The sequence below is a fragment of the Prionailurus viverrinus genome, chromosome C1, assembly GCF_022837055.1.
Source record: "Prionailurus viverrinus isolate Anna chromosome C1, UM_Priviv_1.0, whole genome shotgun sequence".
In the NCBI taxonomy this organism is placed as follows: domain Eukaryota; kingdom Metazoa; phylum Chordata; class Mammalia; order Carnivora; family Felidae; genus Prionailurus; species Prionailurus viverrinus.
Genome location: NC_062568.1, coordinates 56,985,052 through 57,008,889, shown reverse-complemented (window position 1 = coordinate 57,008,889; position 23,838 = coordinate 56,985,052). Strand labels below are relative to the sequence as shown.

Below are 23,838 nucleotides of genomic sequence, written 5' to 3'. Positions count from 1 at the left end.
ATTTGACCATTCCAGGTACCTCAAATGGAGGTGGGGTGGAATCATACCATATTTGTCCTTTCGTGATTGGCCGATTTTACTTAGCATAATGCCCTCAAGGTTCACCCATGTTGTAGCATGTGTCAGAATTTTTTTTAATTGTTAATTTTTTTTTTTTTAATTTGAGAGAGAGAACATGAACAGGGGAGAAGGACAGAGGGAGAGAGAAAAAGAATCTTCAGCAGCCTCCATACTCATGGAGCCTGAAGTGGGGGCAAGATCCTATGACACTTATATCGTGACCTGAGCCGAAATCAAGAGTCAGACTCTCAACTGAATGAGACACCCTTCTTCCTAAGGCTTAATAATATTCCTTTGTGTGTATGTATCATGTTTTGTTTACCCATTCATCTGTTGATGGACACTTGGGTTGTTTCCATCTTTTGCGAATAATGCTGCTTTACACATGGATGTACAAATATCATTTTGGGTCCCTGCTTTCAATTATTTTGGGTATATAACAAGAGGTGGGATTTCTGGTCATATGGTAATTCTATCTTTAATTTTTTGAGACACCACCATCCACCATAATGTTTCCATAAGTGCTGCACCATTTTACCTTTCCATCAATAGTGTGTAAGCATTCTAATTTCTCCATATCCTTGCCAACATTTATTTTCTGCTTCTTGGTGGTCTTCATCCTAATAGGTGTGAGGTGCCATCCCACTGCTTTTTTAATTAGTGATGTCCAACACCTACCTGCCATCTGAGTGCCTTCTCCAAAGAAATGTCTATTTAAGTCCTCTGCTTATTTTATAATAGCGTAGTTTTGGTTTTTGTTGTTGAGTTGTAGGAGTTCTTTATATATTCTGGATATCAACCCCTTATCAAATACATACTTTGTGAACATTTTCTCCCATTCTGTGGATCACCCTTTCACTATGTTGAGTGTGTCCTTTGATGTACAGATTTTTTTATTTTGATGTAGCCCAGTTGATCTTTTTGGATTACAAAAAGATTCTTTTGTTGTTTGTGCTTTTGGTGTCATTTTCCAAGTAATCACTGTAAAACTTGTGTTATGAAGCTTTTCTCTTGTTTTCTTCTAAGAGTTTTATAGTTTTAGGGCTTACCTTAAGTTTTTTTGAAATCCATTTTGAGTTCATTTTTCTATGTTTTACAAATGAAGGGTCCAACTTAATCCTTTTGCAAGTGGATACTCAGTTTTCCCAACATAATTTATTGAGAAGATTGTCCTTTCTCTATTGAATGGTGTTGGCACCCTTTAAAAAAATCATTTGATCATATATATGCAAGGTTTATTTCTGGGCTCCACAGGGGCTAATTTTTGAGTTTATGTGAGACTCAGGTGATAAATGTGACCAAAGGTAAGCCAGACCGGGTTCCCTGCTTGGATGATCAGGTGAATGGTGTACGTGCAAGGAGTGGGGCTTTGTAGCACTATTAGGGAGAGTCTTGTAGATCTCTTGAAGGCAGCCCAGATATCATCTCAGTCGTGACCAGTTAGATGGATTGTGGTGATGCTGAATGGTGCTGAGAGATACTGTGAGTGGAAGCCCTAAATGCTGTGAAGGAGGTGGTCTGTGTAGAGTTATGGGTAGTATTATTAAAAGTGATCTCGGACAACAGAGGGTATATGGTACAGGGGCTACATCTTGAGGACTTTTTTTCACATGCTTTGTTTGTCTTTCACTAGGTATCACACGACTAGATTTGTTCATGGAGGGCCTTGGAAAGGGTCTCAAACATGAGGATGCCAACTGATATGGTACAGTAGGGTAGACTGTGGCAGTGCTGGCCAGTGGAGCCAAGAGGTTTAAGTAGGTGCGTGGAGCTAGGCAATTTACGTGAGAGATAGTTGCCACATCTCAGACAAATGGGCATCCGGCCTAAGTTGCAGGCATCTAAGAAGCAGGGGCCCAGGACTTATTCACCCTAGTATTGTCAGTGTCCAACACAGTTTCTGGAACACAGTGGGTGCTTAATAAATGTTTGAACGCAATTGAATCTAAGCCAAGGAAACAGAAATGACTTTCTGAAATAAAAAACTCAACTCTTCATAGTTAGGAACAGTTTCTTATGGCTAATTTATTTATATTGCAGAAAGAGTCCATTTCTCCTCCTCTCCCCAAAAGAGACAAAGACTTGATCACCATCCTTTGTTTAAAAAAAAAAAACTATTAGTGATAGATTAATAATTATCACTTAATAAGCACCGATCATCTCCAGGCACCATGCCTTACATTTGATGTGCTTTGTATTTTGTATTTGCAACAATCTTCAGGTAAGCAATATCGTCTCCAATTTATAGTTTAGGACACTGAGGCTAAGACACCCAGATAGGTTCTGTGTTTCTTCTCTGAGAACCGTTTTTGCCTGTTCCTCCCTGGGAACTATCATTCTCATCGTCTAGTGTGCTCTTCTTCTAGGACAAATAAACATTTTCTTTAGCTTCTAAACACAGCCTTACAAATAAACTATTAATAATCTTATCTATCTCTGGCCTTCCCCAAGTTCCCCACGTTCTTTGAGTTTGGCATCAACTCTGTCTTTAAAACACCATTCAGTGGGGGAAAAAATCACAGGTTTTGACTTCAACACAAGAATAATAGAATCATCTCCCTTCCATTTTAAATCGGGATAGAAACTATTAAGCACCTATTCACATATTCACAAAAAGCTATTTTTTAAAAAATGAACAAGTAAAAGGAACAATAATCACCAGAAATCCTGGTGAGAGCTGGGTGGTGTGGTGTGGTTTTGGGTGCTTAATACAACCAAGTGTGTAAAAAGGATACCAGGCAACAGCACTGAGCACCTGAACTACACATTTTCTAGGTGCGCAAGCCGGGTCCTGGTGCCGTACACCCAAAGGTGAAGGGACACAGGGTTCAGGAGGTGAAGCAGAACAAATACTGTGATGTGGGTTTAGTCGTCTCCCGTGGTCTAGAGTAGGGCAGCTCAAGGTGTGGGCTGTGGGCAGATGCTAGTCTGTTTTATTGCCAGCCTGTGTCAAGGTAAGTAGAGAAACTGAATAAATTTACGTCTGTTGAATCTAATAAAAATCTTGGGCTTGTATATTACCCATCTTTATTTTTTCCTGTTCATCCCTTTATTTCCAAACACTAGAGCAGCGCTTGACATGTAGCTGGTATACACTGGCTGCCTGGGAGATAATAAGGAGAGATTGCTGGGGAGAGGGCAGAGACTAGGAAACACAATGCCAGGAACTGGAGGATGTCTTTTTTTTTTTTTTTCCTAGTAATTTATCTTTGAAAAGTATTGGTCTATGACAAGTTGCAAATAGGCAAAACAAAACAAAAGGCAACAACTCATTCTTTACCTCAGATAGTTTGAGAAGTGCTGGGTTAGAGCCAGTTATTTGTTTTGCAAGTCAATATAGAAGCGGTGCTTGGCAGAGTTGTTAGATCTCCTGACCATTTATTTAGCAGTCTAGTAAAGATTTAAGTGTAGTAGGGTTCCCAGAATAATTCACTGGTAATACCTTTGGAAACTCACTTTTAGTTCCCAGCATTCCAACCGTCTACATGTGTCAGTGCATATCCTGAAGATTCCATCCATCACCAAGGCAGGTGCTCATAGACCTCGTCCACTGCCGCAGGATTATAGGTAAATGCTGAACAACTAGTGAAGGGGTAGCTCTCTAAGCCTACTACTCAGCAAGTCACAAAGGGCATAGTAGAGTCCACTCCACATTGCTCTAGCCTCAGTAGATGTGGCATAGGTTTACTAGGCACTTATAAACATTTCAGGTAACGCCCACTCCTGTTGTTTCTCGCCATGTGGAGGGACCCACCTGGTTTCTTTAATCCTGCTTTCTTCATTCCTGAGAGAGGTAGAGTACCTTATACAGGTGAATTTGGGAAACGAATTAGGCATGCTTAACCTAGTCCTCCTCCTCTCTCTCTCTCTCTCTCGGAAACTGGCTACTCTGTAAGAGGCTGTACAGGGGCAGACCCCCATGAGCACAGTCAATCTGTGGGTCTTGATTCTTGGATTGAGTAGTAGGAAGCCAATTTTTCCCATGTGCCCTGGGCCATTTTTCTCCAGTATCAGCTTCTCTCAGCTGGTTTGAAGTTTGGGCAGGAACACAGAGATATTTTGGGGGCTTCTCTCAAACCTAACTAAATGGTGGTGACTATACACTGAGGCCTTGTCTCATAGGCTATGCTGGCCTGCATTCTTCACGTGCCTTCCATTAATCTTCTTGCAGAGGGTCAGAAGATCATGAATTACTTGGTGACTACATCATATTGATATGTAATCTGTACCTTCCTCTGTCATACTGGTGAATGAGGGCAATCTTCTGGCTCAGTCAATGTCCCCTTCTGCCTGCACTTCTCTGGGTGTGTTTCTCCTAAAGCTGTGTCCCATCTTTCCAGGTTTTTGAAGATCAATAAACTCATACTTTGTGACACATCATGATGGAAAACATAAGGGTCCTGGAATCAAAAGGAAGAATCAGATAAAAGGGAGTCTTTGCTCTTCCAAAATGTATCAAGAACAAAATGTCTTACTAGCTGTTTCTATGGTATAATTCAGGTAAACAGAAAAAAGCTCATGGCCTCTCCAGCCTTTCCATTTCCAAGGCCAACTTAGGGCTCTTTTTTGGCTCTTTCTGAGCTAGGCCAGGGGGCATTTAAGTTTACAGTCCATTTCTCTGAGATTCAGTTACAAGTCACTCTTGCTATAATTTTCTCTGACCTTGCATTTTTCTTTGGGTCACTGGAGCAGTATTTGGTTAATCTGCCTGTGAACACTGCCTACTTTCTCTAAGCCAGAGTGTGGCTTGCTTCTTCTGGTAGCCCTTCCTAGTGATGACTAGCTACGCCTGGCTGAGGTTGAGAAATGACTGACCCTAGATTCCTTGTCACCATATTGACTCTGTCAACTAGACCCTATTTATGCCCATGGCTTTGTATTTCTTTTCCCCACCCCCCAATTATGGCCTTATTACTTTGTATTACAGATTAAGTCCTTAGGGGTGCCTGAGTGGCTTAGTCCAAGTGTCTGACTCTTGGTTTTGGCTCATGGTTCATGAGTTTGAGCCCCACATCGGGCTCTGTGATGACAGCCTGGAGCCTGCTTGGGATTCTCTGTCTCTCTCCTTCTCTCTCTGCCCCTTCCATGCTTGTGCTCGCTCTCAAAATAAATAAATACACTTAAAAAAAGAGAAGACAGTACCTACCCCCTTGATGTAGTTCTTTGTCAGTGTTTTCTATTTTTATCATTCAACTTTGCTAGTCCAAACATATTTTAATGTAAAAATGCATTAATATAGAAAAGCATAGGCTTCAGGTTTGGAAAGTGGTCCCTTTGGAAAGTTACTGACCTCATAGAACTATAAATAAATTCCCCAAGGTAGGATGAACCAAAAGTAACTTATATTCATATATAAACATAATTAAGTATAGATACAGTTGCATAAGTAGAATAAGATTTAATGTAAATGTGCCAAAGAGAAGAAAGCACCAAAAAAAAAAAAAAATGCATAAAACTTGAAATAAGAAAATGTCCAGAGGCACCTGGGTGGCTCAGTTGGGTGAGTGGCCGACTCTTGGTTTTGGCTCAGGTCATAATCCTATAGTTTGTGAGTTCAAGCCCCACGTCTTGTTCTTCACTGAGCATGGAGCCTGCTTGGGATTCTCTCTCTCTCTCTCTCTCTCTCTCTCTCTGCTCCTCCCCTGCTCACTCGCTCTTGAAATAAATAAACAAACATTAAAAGAAAATGTCCAACTGGATAATAACCAAAGCTTCATTAACTTAGCAGTCTTGGGGACCCAGAAAGTGAGGCAGCCCAAGCCAAATTCCTCTGGTGTTGCAGGTCCTTCTATACCAGCCCAGGCAACTGGCGATGGAACCAGAGCAGGGGCAAATGTTGTGCAGCACACTGTATTGTAGGTAAAAACCAGCAAACAGGGAATTCATTATTCTTGAAAGTTTCCCTGTGTACATGATCAGCTTCTGCGTGCACTTGGAGGAGAGACAACCCTATTAAAATGCCTTTTAAAAAGTCAGAGCTAAATGACTATAAACATTAGAACTTTGAGGAATGGGGGTAAAATCTATGAAGAAAACATCAGCTTATGTATCCAGGGAATGAGCAGAACTTAATTCCCATTCCAGCATGGGGCTGCTGGGCACCAGGCTCCTTCCACTCTGGGTAGAAAACAAATCCCCAAGTTGCTACTGAGCCAAACTTTAAAGGCCAGTCAGGAAATGAGCAGCACTCCCGAATGGGAAAGACTGGATCAGTGTTTTTTCTAAAGTAAACAAAAGATCTGCAAAAGTATTTCCTTGCACTATTTGGCAAGAGAAAGAAGCACCTGGAGAGTGAGTTAGGATGAGAAACCATATAAGACATGGGAGTAAAACAAGGATGGTTATAATGAAGCTTTGTCTCACTAATCTCCAGAGCCCAAGTGTTCTATTAGGAAACAAAGCTGCAAATGAAGAGACACTCAGAAAGACTGGTTGATTAAGAATATATTCAGGGAAAGGATAAATAGAATAAATGCTTTTCTGGATCTCGAATTGCATCCTTCATTTGGATTTTTTAAAAACTTTAAAAATATCTTCTAGAGAGTCAAAGTGGAATATATACATTAAAATAAATGAGGGCTGTGAAGGAAGAAGTATGAGCAATGAAAAAAGCAATTATCCTTGGAGACAGAAATTTCCTTGCTTCAATGCAGCATGTGATGCTGGCAATTTCAGCCATTCTCTTTCAGGTGCTTTTCAGTGTGAGTTCCAAATGCTGCTTGAGGGGACTCGGTCTCAGTTACCTGAGGGACTGGGGCATAACTAAAGATGTATGGAGAGCTATCACATTCTTTACGCCAAACATTCTGTTCAGTAGGATAGCCTCAGGAGGAAGATAAGTCACCCTTGGGAGACAGGAAAGAGAAATGAGGCAGCAATTGCATAGCGTTGACTGTGGTAAGTACATAGCATTAAAACAAAACAGAACAACAACAAAAACCCAAAAAAACCTCAAAGGCATCTCATCATTAATTTTATGAAGTCACACAGTTTTGGCTCTTTTTCCCAATGAAAAAGGCTGAAAGACTTGAAGTGTGATTGCCATTCCTCAATGATTCTGAAACAACCAATAATCAATACATAAAGATTAACGGAGAAAGAAAATTCATTTCTGCTCTTTGTGCAAGGAGCTAGGAAGTGTCACATAAGGGAGCAATGGATTGAAAAAACTGCCAAAAAACTTGTATAAGCCTAACAAAACTTACAGTTTTCCTGGACCAAACCCATCAGCCCAAGTAGGAGAGATGGTGCTTGGGCTTTTAAGGAGGCAATCAATGGCTCACTTCATTTGATAGGCAACATCTGATAGAAAAACATGTATTTTCTGGGGCCCAGGCTCAACTTGGTGCCTACCTGCTGAAGAAAATCAAAGATAAAGATGCAAATCCCTGGGAAGCCAGAGACACAGCTAACTGGACGCTTTTTGTGACTCTCTGAAGTCCATGTGCTCCTAAAGTATTGATTTTTTTTCTCCTTATGAAATGTTAACATGTATTTTTATTCATTCACCTGCCTCTAGCTGTTCCTTACTAAAGGTTAAGTGGTTGTGAAACCACATGCACTAGAGAATCCAAAGCAGCTGTTTCAAGCTCTTGAACAAGTAGTGGTGCCTTGTAGTTCCAGGGGAAGAGGCGGGGGGCTCTCTTTGACCACCTGCAGGTTTTACTGTGCTCCATCCATCTCACGCCAACCTGGCTTGCCAGTGTTAGGGTCACTGTGCTCTGAGACACTTCAGAATGGTGCTCTGGGGAGCTGTGTTCTGCAGCCTCCTGGGCCTCTCCGGCAGGTGCACTTGCATTTTCAATTTGATGCTGTTTTTCTTACCCTCTGCCTGCACTCATACACAGAACTATTATTACTTGTTACTGCATGTTGCTGATTCATACTCGGAGGAAAAAGTAATTTTGTCTTCAACACCTCTTCCCTGTCATTTAAGGCATATGTTAATGAAAGACAGATTTTGGCATCCATTCTCTTTTGCAGCTTTGAAGCCACAATATAAGATTCATTATAACTGAAGATGCAACTGTTATTTTACTTCTATTTATAACAACACCAAAGTCATCTTGCAGGTACCTTTGTGCCTCTCAAATCCCAAACCATATTCCAAGAAATGCTCAACATTTTATGCTTGAATTGGCATTAATGTACATACAATGTTTTAAATAAAGATGTTTCCACTTGTATTTTATTACTGACAATCCCTGAATTCACATATTTTAGATTATACAAAAGCTGAATCCCTTTGAAGACATGTTAAGGGCTTTTTCAGACTGATTTTTTTTTTCTTTAAGTGAGGAGTACGCAAGTGATGGGTGCTCTGCTCACTCGGAGGGGAGCCAAATGGAAGCCTGAAGCCTGACGCCTGAAGCCTGAAGGGGGTGGGGTGAGAACAGAAGTAAACATATGCAGAATGCTGAAAAGAACTGATTGAAAGCTTTTGCTCTGTCATTCCTCTCTTTCCTTTCCTGCTTTTCCTTCCCAGTTTGTGACTGTGGACCAAATGCAACCTACTTATTTCAAAGAATCACTGGATCTGGAATGAGCTGTCACCTTGTAGATTGTCTCATCCAAACTCCTACCCATTGCTATAATTCTCCGCTTGATTCAGGAGCACTTTTTCTCCTCCAGCAGCTTTCCCAGCAGCATTTGAGCCTATCAATTAAAAGTGTGCTGAGGAGACTAAAGGTTTCGCAATCAGTTCTGGGTCCAAACTGTGGCTCTCTCACTGACTTGTGATATCCAGGGCAAGTTATCCCAAATCTCAGGGCCCCTGTCTTATCTGTTAAATGGTTATAATAGAAATGAATTCACAGCAGTCTGAAAATTAAATGAAGTAATAGTTTAATATATAAAACTGTAGTCTATAAAAGACTCAGCACTCAGAGCTAAATTAAGAGTAGCTAAGTGTTGGGGCGCCTGGGTGGCTCAGTCGGTTGGGCATCCGACTTTGGCTCAGGTCATGATCTCGTGATTTGTCACGCGATTTGTGAGTTCGAGCCCTGTGTCAGGCTCTGTGCTGACAGGAGCCTGGAGCCTGCTTCAGATTCTGTGTCTCCCCCTCTCTCTGTCCCTCCCATGCTCTTACTCTGTCTCTCTATAATAAATAAATGTTGAAAAAAAATTTTTTTAATAAAAAAAAGAGTAGCTAAGTGTTTCAAAAGGAACTAAGACCCAAGCTTTCTGCTGACTCCAAGGCAATATTTTTCCACCGCATCTTACTGTCTTTCTCACAAGGTCTCATGAAACCGCTGAAAAAGTTTCTGTTGCTGGAATACTCTGTATGCCGTCTTATAGACTGTAATGTTGTTACTAATCACAATACCTCACACATATTCAGTGCTTTAGAATTTACAATGCACTTTCACATGTGGGGAGGGAAAATCCACGCCAACATGTCGTCTACGGATGACTAATAGAGGCAGGAAGCAGAAGGAGCAGAGGCTCTGAAAGAGGTCTATTAGTGATGCAAATGTGAAGTTATCTGCACTTGTGAGGAGCATAATAAACATTAAAACCAATTAGAAGTAACAACGAGTGATAAGTTCCAGTTTCAGAATTCGGCTTTGATGAGTTAGAAAACCATAGGAAGACAGCATAAGAGTTTGGGGGCAAGAATTTAGCTAACCTGAAGTTTCAGTCTAAATGATTCAGATGCCCAGGGGGGCATCTCTTTGCCTATGGGTGAGGTTTCACAAACTAAAGTAAGTAACTATTTAGATTGCATAATGGTAGAAACCTCCGTGTGTTCATAATTCAGAGACAAAGCATATGGACCAGAGTCAAGCAACACAAATAATTTCTCAGAAGTCAACATTAACTTGGTGTTTCAATACAACAAATGTGTCATACTGAATGCAAAACTTTTAATAACAGAAACCGTTACCTTGGCTTTTTTGCAAACTTCTGAAAACAGTTTGTGTAGGAGAGTTTTTACATTTGGAAAATACTCAAAAGCAAATTTTTAGAAGTGTGGAAAAATAGAGGGTGCATTTTTAATACAGAATATTTCATTGTTTCTATCTTGCAAAAAGATGAAGGAACATCTTTTTCTATTAGAAAGAAAACTGTCCTTTTGAAATTCAGCTCCCTCAGAAGAATTTTTAAATATCAAACTCTGCCTAACTGGTCCTAGCTTTATGTTTATGAAGAAAAAATTAGAATTTCATGCAGTTATCAAATATTTTAAGCTAATACCCAAGCAGATATATTTGCAACACTTCATGATTTTAAAACAACTCAAACTTATTACTTTCTGGAGGTCAGAACTCTGAAATGGGTCTCACTAATCTAAAATCAAGGTATCGGCAGGGCTGCTTTCCTTCTGGAAAGGCTCCAGGGAAGAATACATTTCCTGTCTTTTTTTTTTTTTCTTTTAATTTATTTAAATCCAAGTTAGCTAACATATGGTGTAATAATGATTTCAGGAATAGAATTTAGTGATTCATCACTTACAACATGCATTCACCAAGTGCTCATTCCCACAAGTGCCCTCTTTAATGCCCCCTGTCCATTTAGCCCATCCCCCCACCCAACACCCCTCCAGCAACCCTCAGTTCATTCTCTGTATTTAAGAGTCTCTTATGGTTTGTCTCCCTCTCTGTTTTTATATTATTTTTGCTTCTCTTCACTTATGTGCATCTATTTTCTATTTTAAATTCTACACATGAGTGAAATCATATGATTATCTCTTTCTCTGACTTATTTGGCTTAACATAATACACTCTAGTTCTATCCACATTGTGGATTGGAAAGAATCTCATTCTTTTTGATCACTGAATAATATTCTATCGTATATATACCACATCTTCCGTATCTATTCATCAGTTGATGAACATGTGGGCTCTTTCCATACTTCGGCTATTGTCGATAGTGCTGCTATAAACATTGGGGGGCATGTGCCCCTTTGAAACAGCACTCCTGTATCCTTCGGATAAATACCTAGTAGTGCAATTGCTGGGTTGTAGAGTAGTTCTATTTTTAATTTTTTGAGAAACCCCCACACTGTTTTCCAGAGTGGCTACACCAGTTTGCATTCCCACCAGCAGTGCAAAAGGGTTCCTCTTTCTTTGCATCCTCACCAACATCTGTTGTTGCCTGAGTTGTTAATTTTAGCCATTCTGACAGGTGTGAGGTGGTACCTCATTATGGTTTTGATTGATATTTCCCTGATGATGAGTGATGTTGAGCATCTTTTCATGAGTCTATTAGCCATCTGGATGTCTTCTTTGGAAAAGTGTCTACTCATGTCTTTTGACCATTTCTTCACTGGATTGTTTTTTTGACTGTTGATTTTGATAAGTTCTTTATAGATTTTGGATACTAACCCTTTATCTGATATGTCATTTGCAAATATCTTCTCCCATTCCATTGACTGCCTTTTAGTTTTGCTGATTGTTTCCTTCGCTGTGCAGAAGCTTTTTATCTTGATGAGGTCCCAATAGTTCATTTTTGCTTTTGTTTCCCTTGCCTCCAGAGACATGTCAAGTAAGAAATTGCTGCAGCCAAAGTCAAAGAGATTGTTGCCTGCTTTCTCCTCAAGGATTTTGATGGCTTCCTGTCTTACATTTAGGTCTTTCATCCATTTTGAGTTTATTTTTGTGTATGGTGTAAGAAAGTGGTCCAGGTTCATTCTTCTGCATGTTGCTGTCCAGTTCTCCCAGCACCATTTGCTGAAGAGATTGTCTTTTTTCCATTGGATATTCTTTCCTGCTTTGTCAAAGATTTGTTGGCCATACATTTGTGGGGCCATTTCTGGGTTCTCTATTCTGTTCCACTGATCTGAGTGTCTGTTTTTGTGCCAGTACCATACTGTCTTGATGATTACAGCTTTGTAATACAGCTTGAAGTCTGGAATTGTGATGCCTCCAGCTTTGGTTTTCTTTTTCAGGACTGCTTTGGCTATTTGGGGTCTTTTCTGGTTCTATATGAATTTTAGGATTGTTTGTTCTAGCTCTGTGAAGAATGCTGGTGGTATTTTATAGGGATTGCCACATGATTTTTTATTATCTATAGGCAAAAGGTTACACCCCCTCCTTTTTTTTTTTTCCCTCTGCCAAAAATCTGTTATTTTGTCTAGCAGCAACTTTAAGTAGGGGGCTGATTTAGGTGGGTTAAGCAAGAGAAAGACTAACCAGACAAGCAGAAGACACTGGTAGAAATGACCTATTGAGCAGCCATGTGGATTAAGAGGTCTATGCTAGACGGAGCCCAAAAGAGCCCAGTTTGTGTCTCACAGTCCAAATTTGGTTGATGTATTTTTGAAGTTTCTAAAGGTTAACTACATGCTATAATACATTATAGAAAGACACAAAGCTGAATTTTACTGTGCCAGTCAAAAGCCTGGCTTGAATCTGCTATTTAGGACTGAGAGAGAGAGAGAGAGAGAGAGAGAGAGAGAGAGAGAGAGTATGATTTACATGTGTGAGGATGTGAGAATGATTTTATCTTCTGTTGTTTTTAAAACCACCTTAGGCCATGATTTTTAAATTGAGACACAAGAAGATCTACTGGGGTTCCCATAGCAACATTAACTTATCTAACTGCCCTTGTTGTATGTAATACGTTCATTAGTTTGGCTTTAAATGTACACTTTAATTATGAAATACAACAGAGTGAAGAGTCTCAGGCAAATTTCAACTTTTGGATTATTGACGGAAGCATATTTAAACAGAAACCTTAATATTGTACTTCTGAGGAATTGCTACCAAGGCAAGTATATGCAAAAAGCTTGTGATCCTCCTTGCTCCCACATATGACCTCACTGCATTCCATTCTACATAAGATGCCCTAATCTCTCTAAATATATTCATAACATGCTATCAGTAGGATAAAACAGAAACAAAGAAACAAACTTCAGATTGCTCCAATCCAGAGACTAGAACCCAATGTGTCCCCCCCCCTTTTTTTTTAATTTATTTTGAGAGAGACAGAGAGTGAGTGCAAGCAGGGGAGGGGCAGAAAGAGAGAATCTCAAGCAGGCTCCGTGCTGTCAGCACAGAGCCCAACGTGGGGGCTCCATCCCACAAACCGTGAGATCATAACCTGAGTAGAAATCAAGAGTTGGATGCTTAACTGACTGAGCCACCCAAGCGCCCCCCCCAAAATGTGCTCTTCTATTCTGTCTATAAGCTGACCTCCCTATCTTCTGTCCATGATTCCTCATCTCGAATGGTCCATACCAAACACACTTGTCTTTCATCATCTTCTGAGAGCACATGTTCAAGGACTAGCCTGACACCCACCTCCCCCAGAATGCTGATACTTCCCCTTTTCTTCCCACCAGCTAATCTTTCTCTCTCTTTGGAACCACTATTGCTGCTGCTACCACTACTACGTGACATGTTTATGACTAGGCAGCATCCCTCTTCTCTTTTTTTGATAACAGGGTCTTCATTCTGCTTTGAGGAACTTTTCTCCACTCCATACATTTAGTCGCATCATCAATGAAGCCACCCTGCCCCAACCTGTCAAGAGATGAATCCATGACCCAAGTGGGACCAATCACATTCTTACAGAAAACTGAATTTTAAGTGAATTCAAAAAGGAAAAAACAGTGGGAACTAAATTTTTCCCATGGTGGTCCTTCAAGAGACTATCCATTTCTTCCAGATTTCTGTGGCTCAGAACCAAAGTCCACTAGCTGATAAGTTCCCTATTTGAGTACCTGTTCATATATTATAAGAGATTGTGATTGAGAGGCTTGGGATGTGCACATTTTTCTTTGCCAGCCAGATCCTATTTATGCTCCCTGAAGACAGGACTGAGTCTTTGTTGTATTACTCCATATAATTTTGCACAATGTAAGTACCCAGTAGATGTTGTATAACAAACGAAAAACCAATCTTAGAAACTCTGTTTTTACAAAGTACAATTTGAAAGCCAACTTATACCCTTTTTGAGGCAAGGTGGTAAATAAATTTTTAATTGCTACAATTTAAGAATTTTCTCGTGTATAGCAGTTGTCTTAAAGAGAGATTACAACTTGTATGCCTAAGAATAGCCTGAAAATAATGTTAGCTTGGGTCATACTTCCCTAATTTTAGGAAAGGAAAGAGAAACTAACATTCTATTTCAGACATTAGTTTCTGAATCAAAAAAAAAAAAGAGTTTTGGGAAAAAACAGACAACAACAAAACAAACACCTTAGTCTTGGTTTTGTGACTGGCCAAGGAAACAAGGAGAGCTGCCTTTCCGTTATCAGATAAGAGAGGAAGAGAATTTAACTGTGTTAGACTAATGTATAAATAGATGTTTTTTTCCCACTTCTAAAAAGTGGCAGGGTATAGTTTCTCAGAATCATCTGACTTATATCAGTCATTTAACTGAATGCTTATAAAATTCAAAGAACAAACAAAATGGTTAGACACAATAAACCCAAACAAGCTTGAGCACAGAATATGGTATATATACTCTTCCAAATCATTTACAAGTGCTTAAAATGAACAAAAGAGCTCACCCATGATAAACAGCAGGATATACAAATTCTCTTGTCTTCCCTTTCAAAAATGAAAGATTTACAGAAGTCTTTGAATAGTGTAATCCTCTGGTTTGTACCTTAACATGATACATAACTCAGCCATGAGAAAGGAGTGGTGATACCAATTTGGAGGGTTTTTGAGTCAAGTGTAATGGTTTCTGGAATTTGCCTTGAACCCACACTCGGTGCATTTTCACTTGTTTTTTCCTATTAACTTGTAAGCGACGATCAACCAGATTTTGCTTCTCATCTAACCCAGCCTTGCAGAACATAGTGTGGACTTCCCCTGTTGAGACAAAAGTGGCAATCAAATGTATATGTGACTGGGGCTTGGTGGGGGGAAAAGGAGACAGTCAAGAACAATGGAATGACTGACCATCTAAATTTCATTTAAACCAAGAAACTCTCTAGTACAAATTAGTTAAGGAAACCTGTGAAACCAAATAGGTTTCTTCTACTTCACAGAAATATACCAATATACACAGTTTAACATAGCAGGCATAAATAGATATACATTACTTACTACTGGTTGCAAATTTAAATATTTTGAAAGGTGCCCTCTGTTCTGAGTTTTTGTTAGTTTGCAGAGACCCCAAATGGCACATTTTAAAAGTGCTCACATAAGTTTGGAGAAAATCCTTGCATGCAGAATTCATTTTAAAAGTTTTTTTTTTTTTTTTTAAAGGAGAAATTGACAAGAGACAAGTAATTTTCTATGGACTCTTAAAATCAAATTCCCTCCTTTGGCTGTGGTATGTCATCAGCTTCTTCATATCTGGGCTAACAGTACTTCCAAAATGGAACAGACTACATCTTCATTTGGGTATAAGATGAAACAAGCGATTCTTTTAAAGCAGTTTCAGCTGGGAAAGGATTAAAAGGCAAAAAGGCCATTTTCAAGCTTTCATGTAGAACAGCTACAGTGCGGTGACAGACTAACCAAAGAGTTTTTTTTTTTTTTACAGCTAATTATTTCCCCTTATAGATAAGCATACCTTTCGTAAAGAAATATGCTCTGGTACCATCTCCTCGCACATAAAAATTTTCAGATAAGCAATGCCCTAAAAAAAATAATTGCGATCAGAGAAACCGAGTATTCCTTCAAACAAAACAAACAAAAACTTGAAATAAAATATAAACAAAGCATTCTTTAAAACACATGAAAATAACTCCAAACTGAATATACCCCTTTTAAAACGAAGCTGAGTCTTATCATATCTTCCATAGTCCCGAAATAGCAGCATTCCCCCAGGCTTCAGTAACTTGGACAGTCGGTTTATAACACCTTGCATCCTTTGAAAACAAAGCAAGACACTGTTTACAGAAATCTTGTTTTACATGCCACATCCTAACCTTCTTAGAGATAAAATAAGGAAAGCTCGATGGGGCCGAAAAATCTAACCCACAAAAATATATATATTTTGTATAGAAAGGAAAAAGGGTACCAACTTGCTAAATGATAAGAATCAAAAGGCCTAGAGTATCAAGTAATCACCCAAATGACAAGAGTGGTGACTTCAGAGAGCTTGATATATGATGTCAAAGCTGCCCTGCAAAACCACAGATGGTTCCTGATATTTACATCAAGTTAAGGTAGTTCCAAGGCAGATAAACACTGAAGTTGCTTCATTTTCCTTGAAGATAAAAAAATATTGTAGAGCTATTCCAAATCGCACATATCTAAACAGAGACCACCTTTCCTCCCAGACTAGCTCCTTCTCCTTTATTTAGTTCAAAGGTACCATCATTCATCAAAGTGTTAACACCTCAGAGACATCCTTAACCCCTTTCCTTTTTCTCCTCTTCCACTAACCTCCCCATAACCATCTAGTCATCCAATTCTAGGTGTTCTTTTTTTAACTGATGGCTTTTTTCTCTTTTTTTGTTTCCCTTTGGTGCTCCTTTAGTACAAACTTCTACCTCCTTAGGCCTGAAAACATACTACTTCTTAACATGCTTTATTATTCCCCTTGTTAAGTCTTCCTGTATATTACTGATGAATTATTCCGCTTAAAATGATGGTTTTGTCAAATCATCCCTTTGCTCAAAAATGTTCATGATTTTAACCCATAGGATAAAATCTTAATTTCTTAGTTGGGCCCTTGAGATCTCCTACAACTGGTCTCAATCTCTCTAACATCTTTACCATTACTTCTCAATGTGAAGCATCAACTCTCGCCAAACTGTTATATGCTTGGCTCTGAAGCAGTCCATGCCTTCGTTCACATGGTTTCCCCTCAAAGAATTCTCTCCTTCTTACTTTCTGCCTATTTAAATTCTATTCACACTCCACCCCCAGCTCAATACTGGGAAGCCTTTACTTTCTTTCTTTTATTATTTATTCTTTTCATTTGGCTCTCAATCAAATATGACCCCTTGTGACTGCTCTTGACTTAATGTTTTTGGTTAAGTTTATGGTCTTATGTGTGATTATGGGCCAGAGATGGCAAAGATTTCAGATCTCATATTAATGCCAAGTGACTGACATTGGCTGCCTACAGAGCTCTATTGAGAAGGGCTCTTAGGGCTCACTGGGAATGACAATCAGGGTACAAAATCAGTTATCAGTGTCTGCCCTGAGCAGAGAATGGTAAATGGCAGCCTGTGTGCTAAGTCCTCCCCATCTCTGTTTCATCCATGCTACTTAAAGCTTCTAGATTTTTCTTATTTTAAAAATGAGGGTTTTAGATTAGATAATCTGTAAATCTTTCCAGTTAAAACACTGTTCAGTGGAATAATGGAGTGAAAAGCCAGATTTATGTCAGGTTTTGAAGGAAGTAGTGAGGAAATTAAAGTAACTATGAAAACAAGACAGAAATATAACAGAAAGAGGTGGCATAATTAGATGAAATGCTCTTTTAAAAAACTGGAACATAAGTACATGAAAGGGAAAAAAGAAAAATATTTTTCCTTGTTTATTTTATTACAGGTTATTTTCACACTGTGCTTATGGCCTTAGGCTTTGGCAATTAAAGAAAACTGTATCTAATCCTTAAAATATCCACTTTCAGAAGAAATGTTTTATGTACTGAGAAAAATATCTTTCTGCAACGATTACTAAAACAAGCATGAAACAAAGATGCAGAAAAACAAAGGGCCAAATACAGCCATCTCCGTCTGCAAATCCTCTCTTCCCAATTATCCTTTAATGTCTGGGGTTGTGAGTAAAGGCAAGGGTGGGGAGCTGCTTTTCTTCATCATCCCATCTTGCTTGGCTCAGTGCCAACTTCCAGAGCCACTTCCTGAGAACTGTCGGTGGGAGAGGGCTGGGGGAGATGGACAAGACAATAATGGGTGAAGGCTCCTTTTCTTTCTTTATTCCACTCAGGCCAACTCTGCTATCCTCATCTACCTCTAGTTGGAGGGTGAGGAAAAGGAAGAAGAGATTTTAAAAAGGAGTGTTTATTGACTACCTACTCTCTGCTTGGATCTGTGGTAAACATATTATACTGTACTTTATTTTAATGATAAGGACAGTTAGCTCTTCTTTTGTAGCCTCCTGTGGTTTATTCCCATTTAGGCTAGGATGCCCAGACTCAAGGTCTAGCAGAATCGCTTGCCATTCATTTGTGCATGGATTTTCCAAGCTGTCAAGAAGACACTTTTCCAAAACTTTCACGGGGCTAAATACATCACTGTCCCAAATGACTCTAAAGATACTGTCCTGCCTTTTCACTTACTACTGCCCTCCTTCTACGCATTCACCCTTTTTTTGGGTCATTTGGACCATTTTAGGCAAGAAAATGGCTAGGGACATGATACATGTAAATTTATTTTATAATAATTACATAGAATGAACATACTATAGAATGACAGTAATCCTTCCAAGACATCTGCTTCCCCTTCTTTTTAACATTCAGTTCAAATCATAAGAAAATACATTATCTAAACTAATTTCAAGTAGTGGTTTTGTGGTCTTATTTGGAATTTAAACACTTCCTGTTACAGGTGTCAAATAGAAAATCTTGTTCTCTATCCATCTACTCCATCCTTTTAACTATTCATTCTTTTAACTATGAGACAAAATACATAGATGACATCTTTCTACCAGTACCTGAATGATGCCAATATTCTACCCAGATTAGTAGAAAGACATAGATTATAGAAACTGGGAGGAAATGTAGCTTCATGGAATGTGATATATCTCACCAGGTACAAATATGTTTCATTCAGATTTATTTGAAAATTTAATTTGTCTTTCAAAAAGCAACCAAAAAGCTCATCTCTGAATGAGAAGTAAAAGGACAGTAAAGGGGCTTAATGATTTTATAATTGCAAAGGAAAACGCACACATTAACCCACTTTCTTTGGGAAAGTGTCACACTCATCAAAGAGTGGTTGATATCAAGTCTGTATCTACCAGCAGAGGAACATTCCTGGAGCTAAATCTACTACCAGAGCAGAAAACCCAATTTTAAGAAAACTTACAAATGCACAACCCTTGACACCACACGTGTCTTAATATACATGAGGTGGCAAAATTCTAAGAGAAGTGATCATTTTAATAGCTGGTAATATGTCTTTCTACTTCCTCTCTGAACAAAAGCTATGTTTACTGTTTCAAAACATTGTGTGAACAGGGCGTCTGAGTGGCTCAGTCAGTTAAGCGTCCAACTCTTAGTTTCAGCTCAGGTCATGATGTCGCGGTTCATGGGATCAAGCCCTGTGTCAGGCTCTGCACTGACAGTGTGGGGCCTGCTTGGGATTCTCTCTCTCCTCTCTCTCTCTCTGCCCCTCTCCCACTCCCACTCTCTGTGCCTCTCAAAATAAATAAATAAACTTAAAAAAAAAATCGAAGTCATAAATATTTAAATGACGGCACTAGGCCAACCTTAGATTATAAAGGACCAAGGTTGATCTGGCAAATCTTGAGTACCCCTAATTCCCTAGAGGGCTCTTTAAAACACATTCTTTTTTATTAGTTTTCTTTATTTTTGAGAGGCAGAGAGAGACAGAGCACGTGTGGGGGAGGGGCAGAGAGAGAGGGAGACACAGAATCCGAAGCAGGCTCCAGGCTCCGAGCAGTCAGCCCAGAGCCCGATGCAAGGCCCGAACTCACGAACCGAACCGTGAGATCATGACCTGAGCTGAAGTCAGACGCTTAACCGACTGAGTCACCCAGGCGCCCCTAAAACACGTTTTTTTTAAGTCTTGTGACAGACTGGTATGAAGCCAAACAGATTCACAACCCACCTCTTCACGAACATTCAGTAAGATGCTAAATCAAAGAAAGATGTTTGTTTCTGATCACCAAGTACAATTTCCCTCTTGGGAGTCTATTAGGCTGTTCTGAATTTGTAATCTCCTTAAAGTACTGTCACTTTTAATAGGTATGTGTCTTGCCAGAATATGCTCACTTCACTCTGACAGTGATAGAAAGCTCACTAATGAAGCAGTTTGACCGGTTTCTTTCTAAAAGTCTGAAGAAAGGAAAAACTGCACTTAAAAGGCTGCATGTTATATATGGTATAGTTCACTAAATAATAAAGTTAAGAATTGTCACTTTTGATAGTTCTGAAAACCACGATTGATAAAGGTGCTTTACACATTTGCTTTGCCCTTTCTCGTGTCTTCAGTTACCTGTCAGGATGAATAGAAGAGAGCACAAAGACAAGGAGAATGACGTCCAGGATCCCATCTGGAAAAGGGTACGGTGAATCTTCATCACAAACATCATGAACAAAGGCGCAACACTGAGCTGCTCTGTAGGATGAGTGCAACTATCATGATAAAGGAACAATAATAATAAAAAAGCAGTTAGCAGACTTTTAGCATTTTTCTTAAAATAAAGAGGTCAAATTTTATATTTCTCCCTAGTGTCTTCCCTCTGTAAATATGAATGCATTTTATTTCAGATTCCATATTCTGTTAGCTTATTTCAAGCTGCCATAAAAAAATTAAGTCTAGCACTTGGACTCAACAACAAGTATTCTTCACAATCCCTTTTTAATTTTAAAAGTGGAATAGGGCAGGCTTTTGAGGCAGCGTTGCTGGAAGCCTACCCTATGTGATTTCGGAGGCACTGAGATCATCCTGTTTTCTCTCCCACTGCTTGTCCATGCCTCCTTTGGCTTAAGATACAAATATCCTCTAATACACAATCAGATAATAGTAATGACTGTACAACTCTGTAAATATACTAAAAATCACTGAACTGTATACTTTATTTTTTGAAAGAGATAGAGAGAGAGACTGAGCGTACAAGCTGGAGAGAGGGGCAGAGGGAGGGAGAGAGAGGGATAGGGAGAGAGAGACAGAGAGAGAGACAGAGAGTCTTAAGTAGGCTCTGAGCCCAATTCGGGGCTTGATCCCACAACCCTGGGATCATGACCTGAGCTGAAATCAAAAGAGTTGGATGCTCAACTGACTGAGCCACCCCAGTGCCTCTGAACTGTATAACTTTAAAATGGTGAATTTCATGGTCTGTGAACTATATCTCAATAACTGTTATTTTCAAAAAATTAGAGCAGGGGTGCCTTGGCTGGCTCAGTTGGTGGAACATGTGGCTCTTGATCTCAGGGTCATGAGTTCGAGCCCCATGTTGGGTATAGAGATTACTTAAATAAATAAACTTTAAAAAAATAAATAATGAAAAAATTAGAGTACACACACACACACACACACACACACACACACACACACACACACAAATGCACATGCACACAGTTTGAGTACAAAACAACACTAGAAGCATATATACCAAAACAGTAAGCTCGATTCACCATAGGACTCTAGGAAGTGTGACTATAGGTGAATTTTATCTTCCTCTTTAGGTTTTTTAGTATTTTAGAAAATGTCTACCATGAATAACTATTACTCTTGTTATCAGAAATTAAGTTCCATCTATTGACTACACATTTATGTTAGCAGAATTTCCTTTCCTTTCCCATTTCCTAAAAGTACTTTTTGCTAAGGTAATGCTTACTAGCTTTTGGGGATTGGTCAAACAAACCCAGGCTCCCCACTGTTTTCCAAATAGTCTAGGACATTTTACATTTGTATCATATACTTTCTCAAAATTTGTTTTACTTTCAAAAGTTTCAATTTAACTAGTGCCTACTATGTGTCAGTCTGTGCATAGGGCTATAGGGACATAAATATGAATAAGATCACCTCATAGGACCTGCTGACCTTTCTAGGTGTACCAGTCCCTTCATTTTTATTTCATTTTATTTTCCTTTTTTTTTCCCAGCTTTATTTTGAATTCAAAATAACTTCTATCATTTTAGGGTAATATCTTAGGCATCAGGTGATGATGTGATTCCCAGAATTAGTAAAAGCTCAGTTAAAAATGGTTACAGATAACACTGAAACATTTAAAAAATATCACTTCAACAACAAATAAATTATATCCTTACATGGCTCTCTTTAAAGAAAATATGAGGCATACCTTTACTAGTTCCACAGCTCCGGAAGCAAAATCACAACAATAAAGAAAGGACTCTGGAGCATTCCTATGGAAATGGAAGAAATATTTAAATCTAGAGTTCACATATGCTCAGGTTACAAAAGAAAGGAAACTGTAGGCTTGAACTTGTTAAAAGGTATTTCTTTAATAAAATTTTGGATGACACCTGGCTTACTGTTTCTCCTTTTAGATGGTGTTCTCTATAATGGTGTATGGGTGCCTTCATGTTACTTCTGAAACAGCATTGTCTCAAATACTTATTAATTACAAGGTAACTTTCAAATTCCTGTCCTGGTTTTTTTTGTTTTTTTTTTTTGTTTTTTGTTTTTTAATTTTAGAGAGAGTGTACATGAGTGAGGGAGAGGGACGGAGGAGGAGAGAGAGAATCTTAAGCAGGCTCCATGCTCAGCACAGAGCCTGACACAGGGCTCCATCCCATGACTTGAGCCAAAATCAAGAGTTGGACGCTCAACAGACTAAGCCACCCAGGTGCCCCTTCCTGTCCTGGTTTTAAAGCTCTCTGTTGCTTGGGCCTACCTGCCTTACGTCCCATCACACTCTCACACAGGAACCCTCCAATGCCATCCATCATCATTGCTCCATCTTCCTCCCCCCCAGTCTTTCTTCTGTGCCTCCAGCCAGCAGGGCCTATAGTTCCTTGTTGCCTAGTCAAGTGCTACCCTTGTGCAAGGATGCTCAGATCCTTGTGTTCTTTGGTGCTTCATTCCCCTTTCTGTGTGTACAACTCATTTGGTTCTTGAGCTTCTCACAGAGGCTCTGATGCCCTAATGGGACAGGAATACATATGTATTTTAATAGCATGTAAATACAACTTCTAAAAAAGAGTAAAAAAATACTAATATATTAACTCTTAGTTATCTTTTCAAGTTTTTTCAAACATTTATTAAGACTCATGTATGTACCAAGAATTAGAATACAAGTTAGTAAATGAAATTGTCTAATAAAATAGTAAGAGTATGGATTTTGAAGCCAAACAGACCTGCGTTTAAGTCCTGAATTTGCCATTTATTAACTCTGTGAATTTGACTCATCCTCTCTAAGACTCAGTTACTTTATTTACAGATGTAAATAAATACAGTTATTTTTTGGTTGGAGGATGTTTATTCATATAAAAGTCTTGAGTAATCTTAATTGGCCTCCACTGAACTTAGACAAGTTCTATTTGGCTTTTTACCTGAAATTCAGTAACAATGTCTGGACCATGGTTATTCATGGGCATGCATATACTTTGAATTTTGTGGGTCAGTACTCTTCCCGGTCATCCCTCATATGCTTGTATCAATAATTACTGCATCATGTTGCTTAGCACCATGCCTGAATCACAGAGACTGGCATGTTATGAAACAACAATTATAACTATAGTTCTGGCTCCTGTGGGTTTTACAGCCTAGTTGGGGATATGATTGGTTTTATCTAGCTTCTACAGGGTTATGGATAGGGCAGACTTCCTAAGTCTTACCTAAGGTGTAAGTTTTAACAATTCTGAAGAAGGGGGATAGCAATGCTGAATGGGGAGAAGGATAAATGGTATAGGGCTTAAAGGGGGAGTCATGTGCCAAGGATGAGAAGCAGAGTTGATCCTGAGAGCTCAAACCAGTATGTGGCAGGATATACAAGTGGGCCTTGAAACACATAATTAGAACTTTGATTCAGGAGACATTTCAAGCAAGGAGAACTACTAAATAAATATGGGATACAAGCACAAATATGAATTCCACAAATAAAATCTCACCCAGGCTCAGATAATACTCTTAAATGCTACTCATGGATGAGTACTATGAGAAGGAGTCCTTCATTCTGTGGCATTTGGAGATTTGCGTTCAATTTAAGATCTGTCCAAATAAGTTAAAGTATAATGAACAGGATTTGG

At 39.1% G+C, this 23,838-nt stretch overlaps 1 protein-coding gene across 5 annotated transcripts in view; it reads right to left on the bottom strand.

Annotated features, from left to right (window-relative positions):
- Positions 1-2,122: 2,122 nt before the first annotated feature.
- METTL8 (methyltransferase 8, methylcytidine) overlaps positions 2,123-23,838 on the bottom strand; it is a 103,944-nt gene continuing 82,228 nt past the window's right edge. For 3 of the 5 annotated variants that reach the window (XM_047872959.1, XM_047872958.1, XM_047872960.1), the window contains 5 exons: positions 21,930-21,993; positions 20,120-20,259; positions 15,726-15,832; positions 15,535-15,600; positions 12,386-14,825 (listed from right to left, as the gene is read on the bottom strand). In XM_047872959.1, the coding sequence (XP_047728915.1) occupies positions 14,635-14,825; positions 15,535-15,600; positions 15,726-15,832; positions 20,120-20,259; positions 21,930-21,993 (568 nt within the window). In that variant the 3' untranslated portion in view covers positions 12,386-14,634. Of the gene's footprint in view, positions 4,461-5,707; positions 6,906-12,385; positions 14,826-15,534; positions 15,601-15,725; positions 15,833-20,119; positions 20,260-21,929; positions 21,994-23,838 lie in introns of those variants that run through there. The other 2 variants (XR_007155091.1, XR_007155092.1) reach the window with 2 other exon arrangements.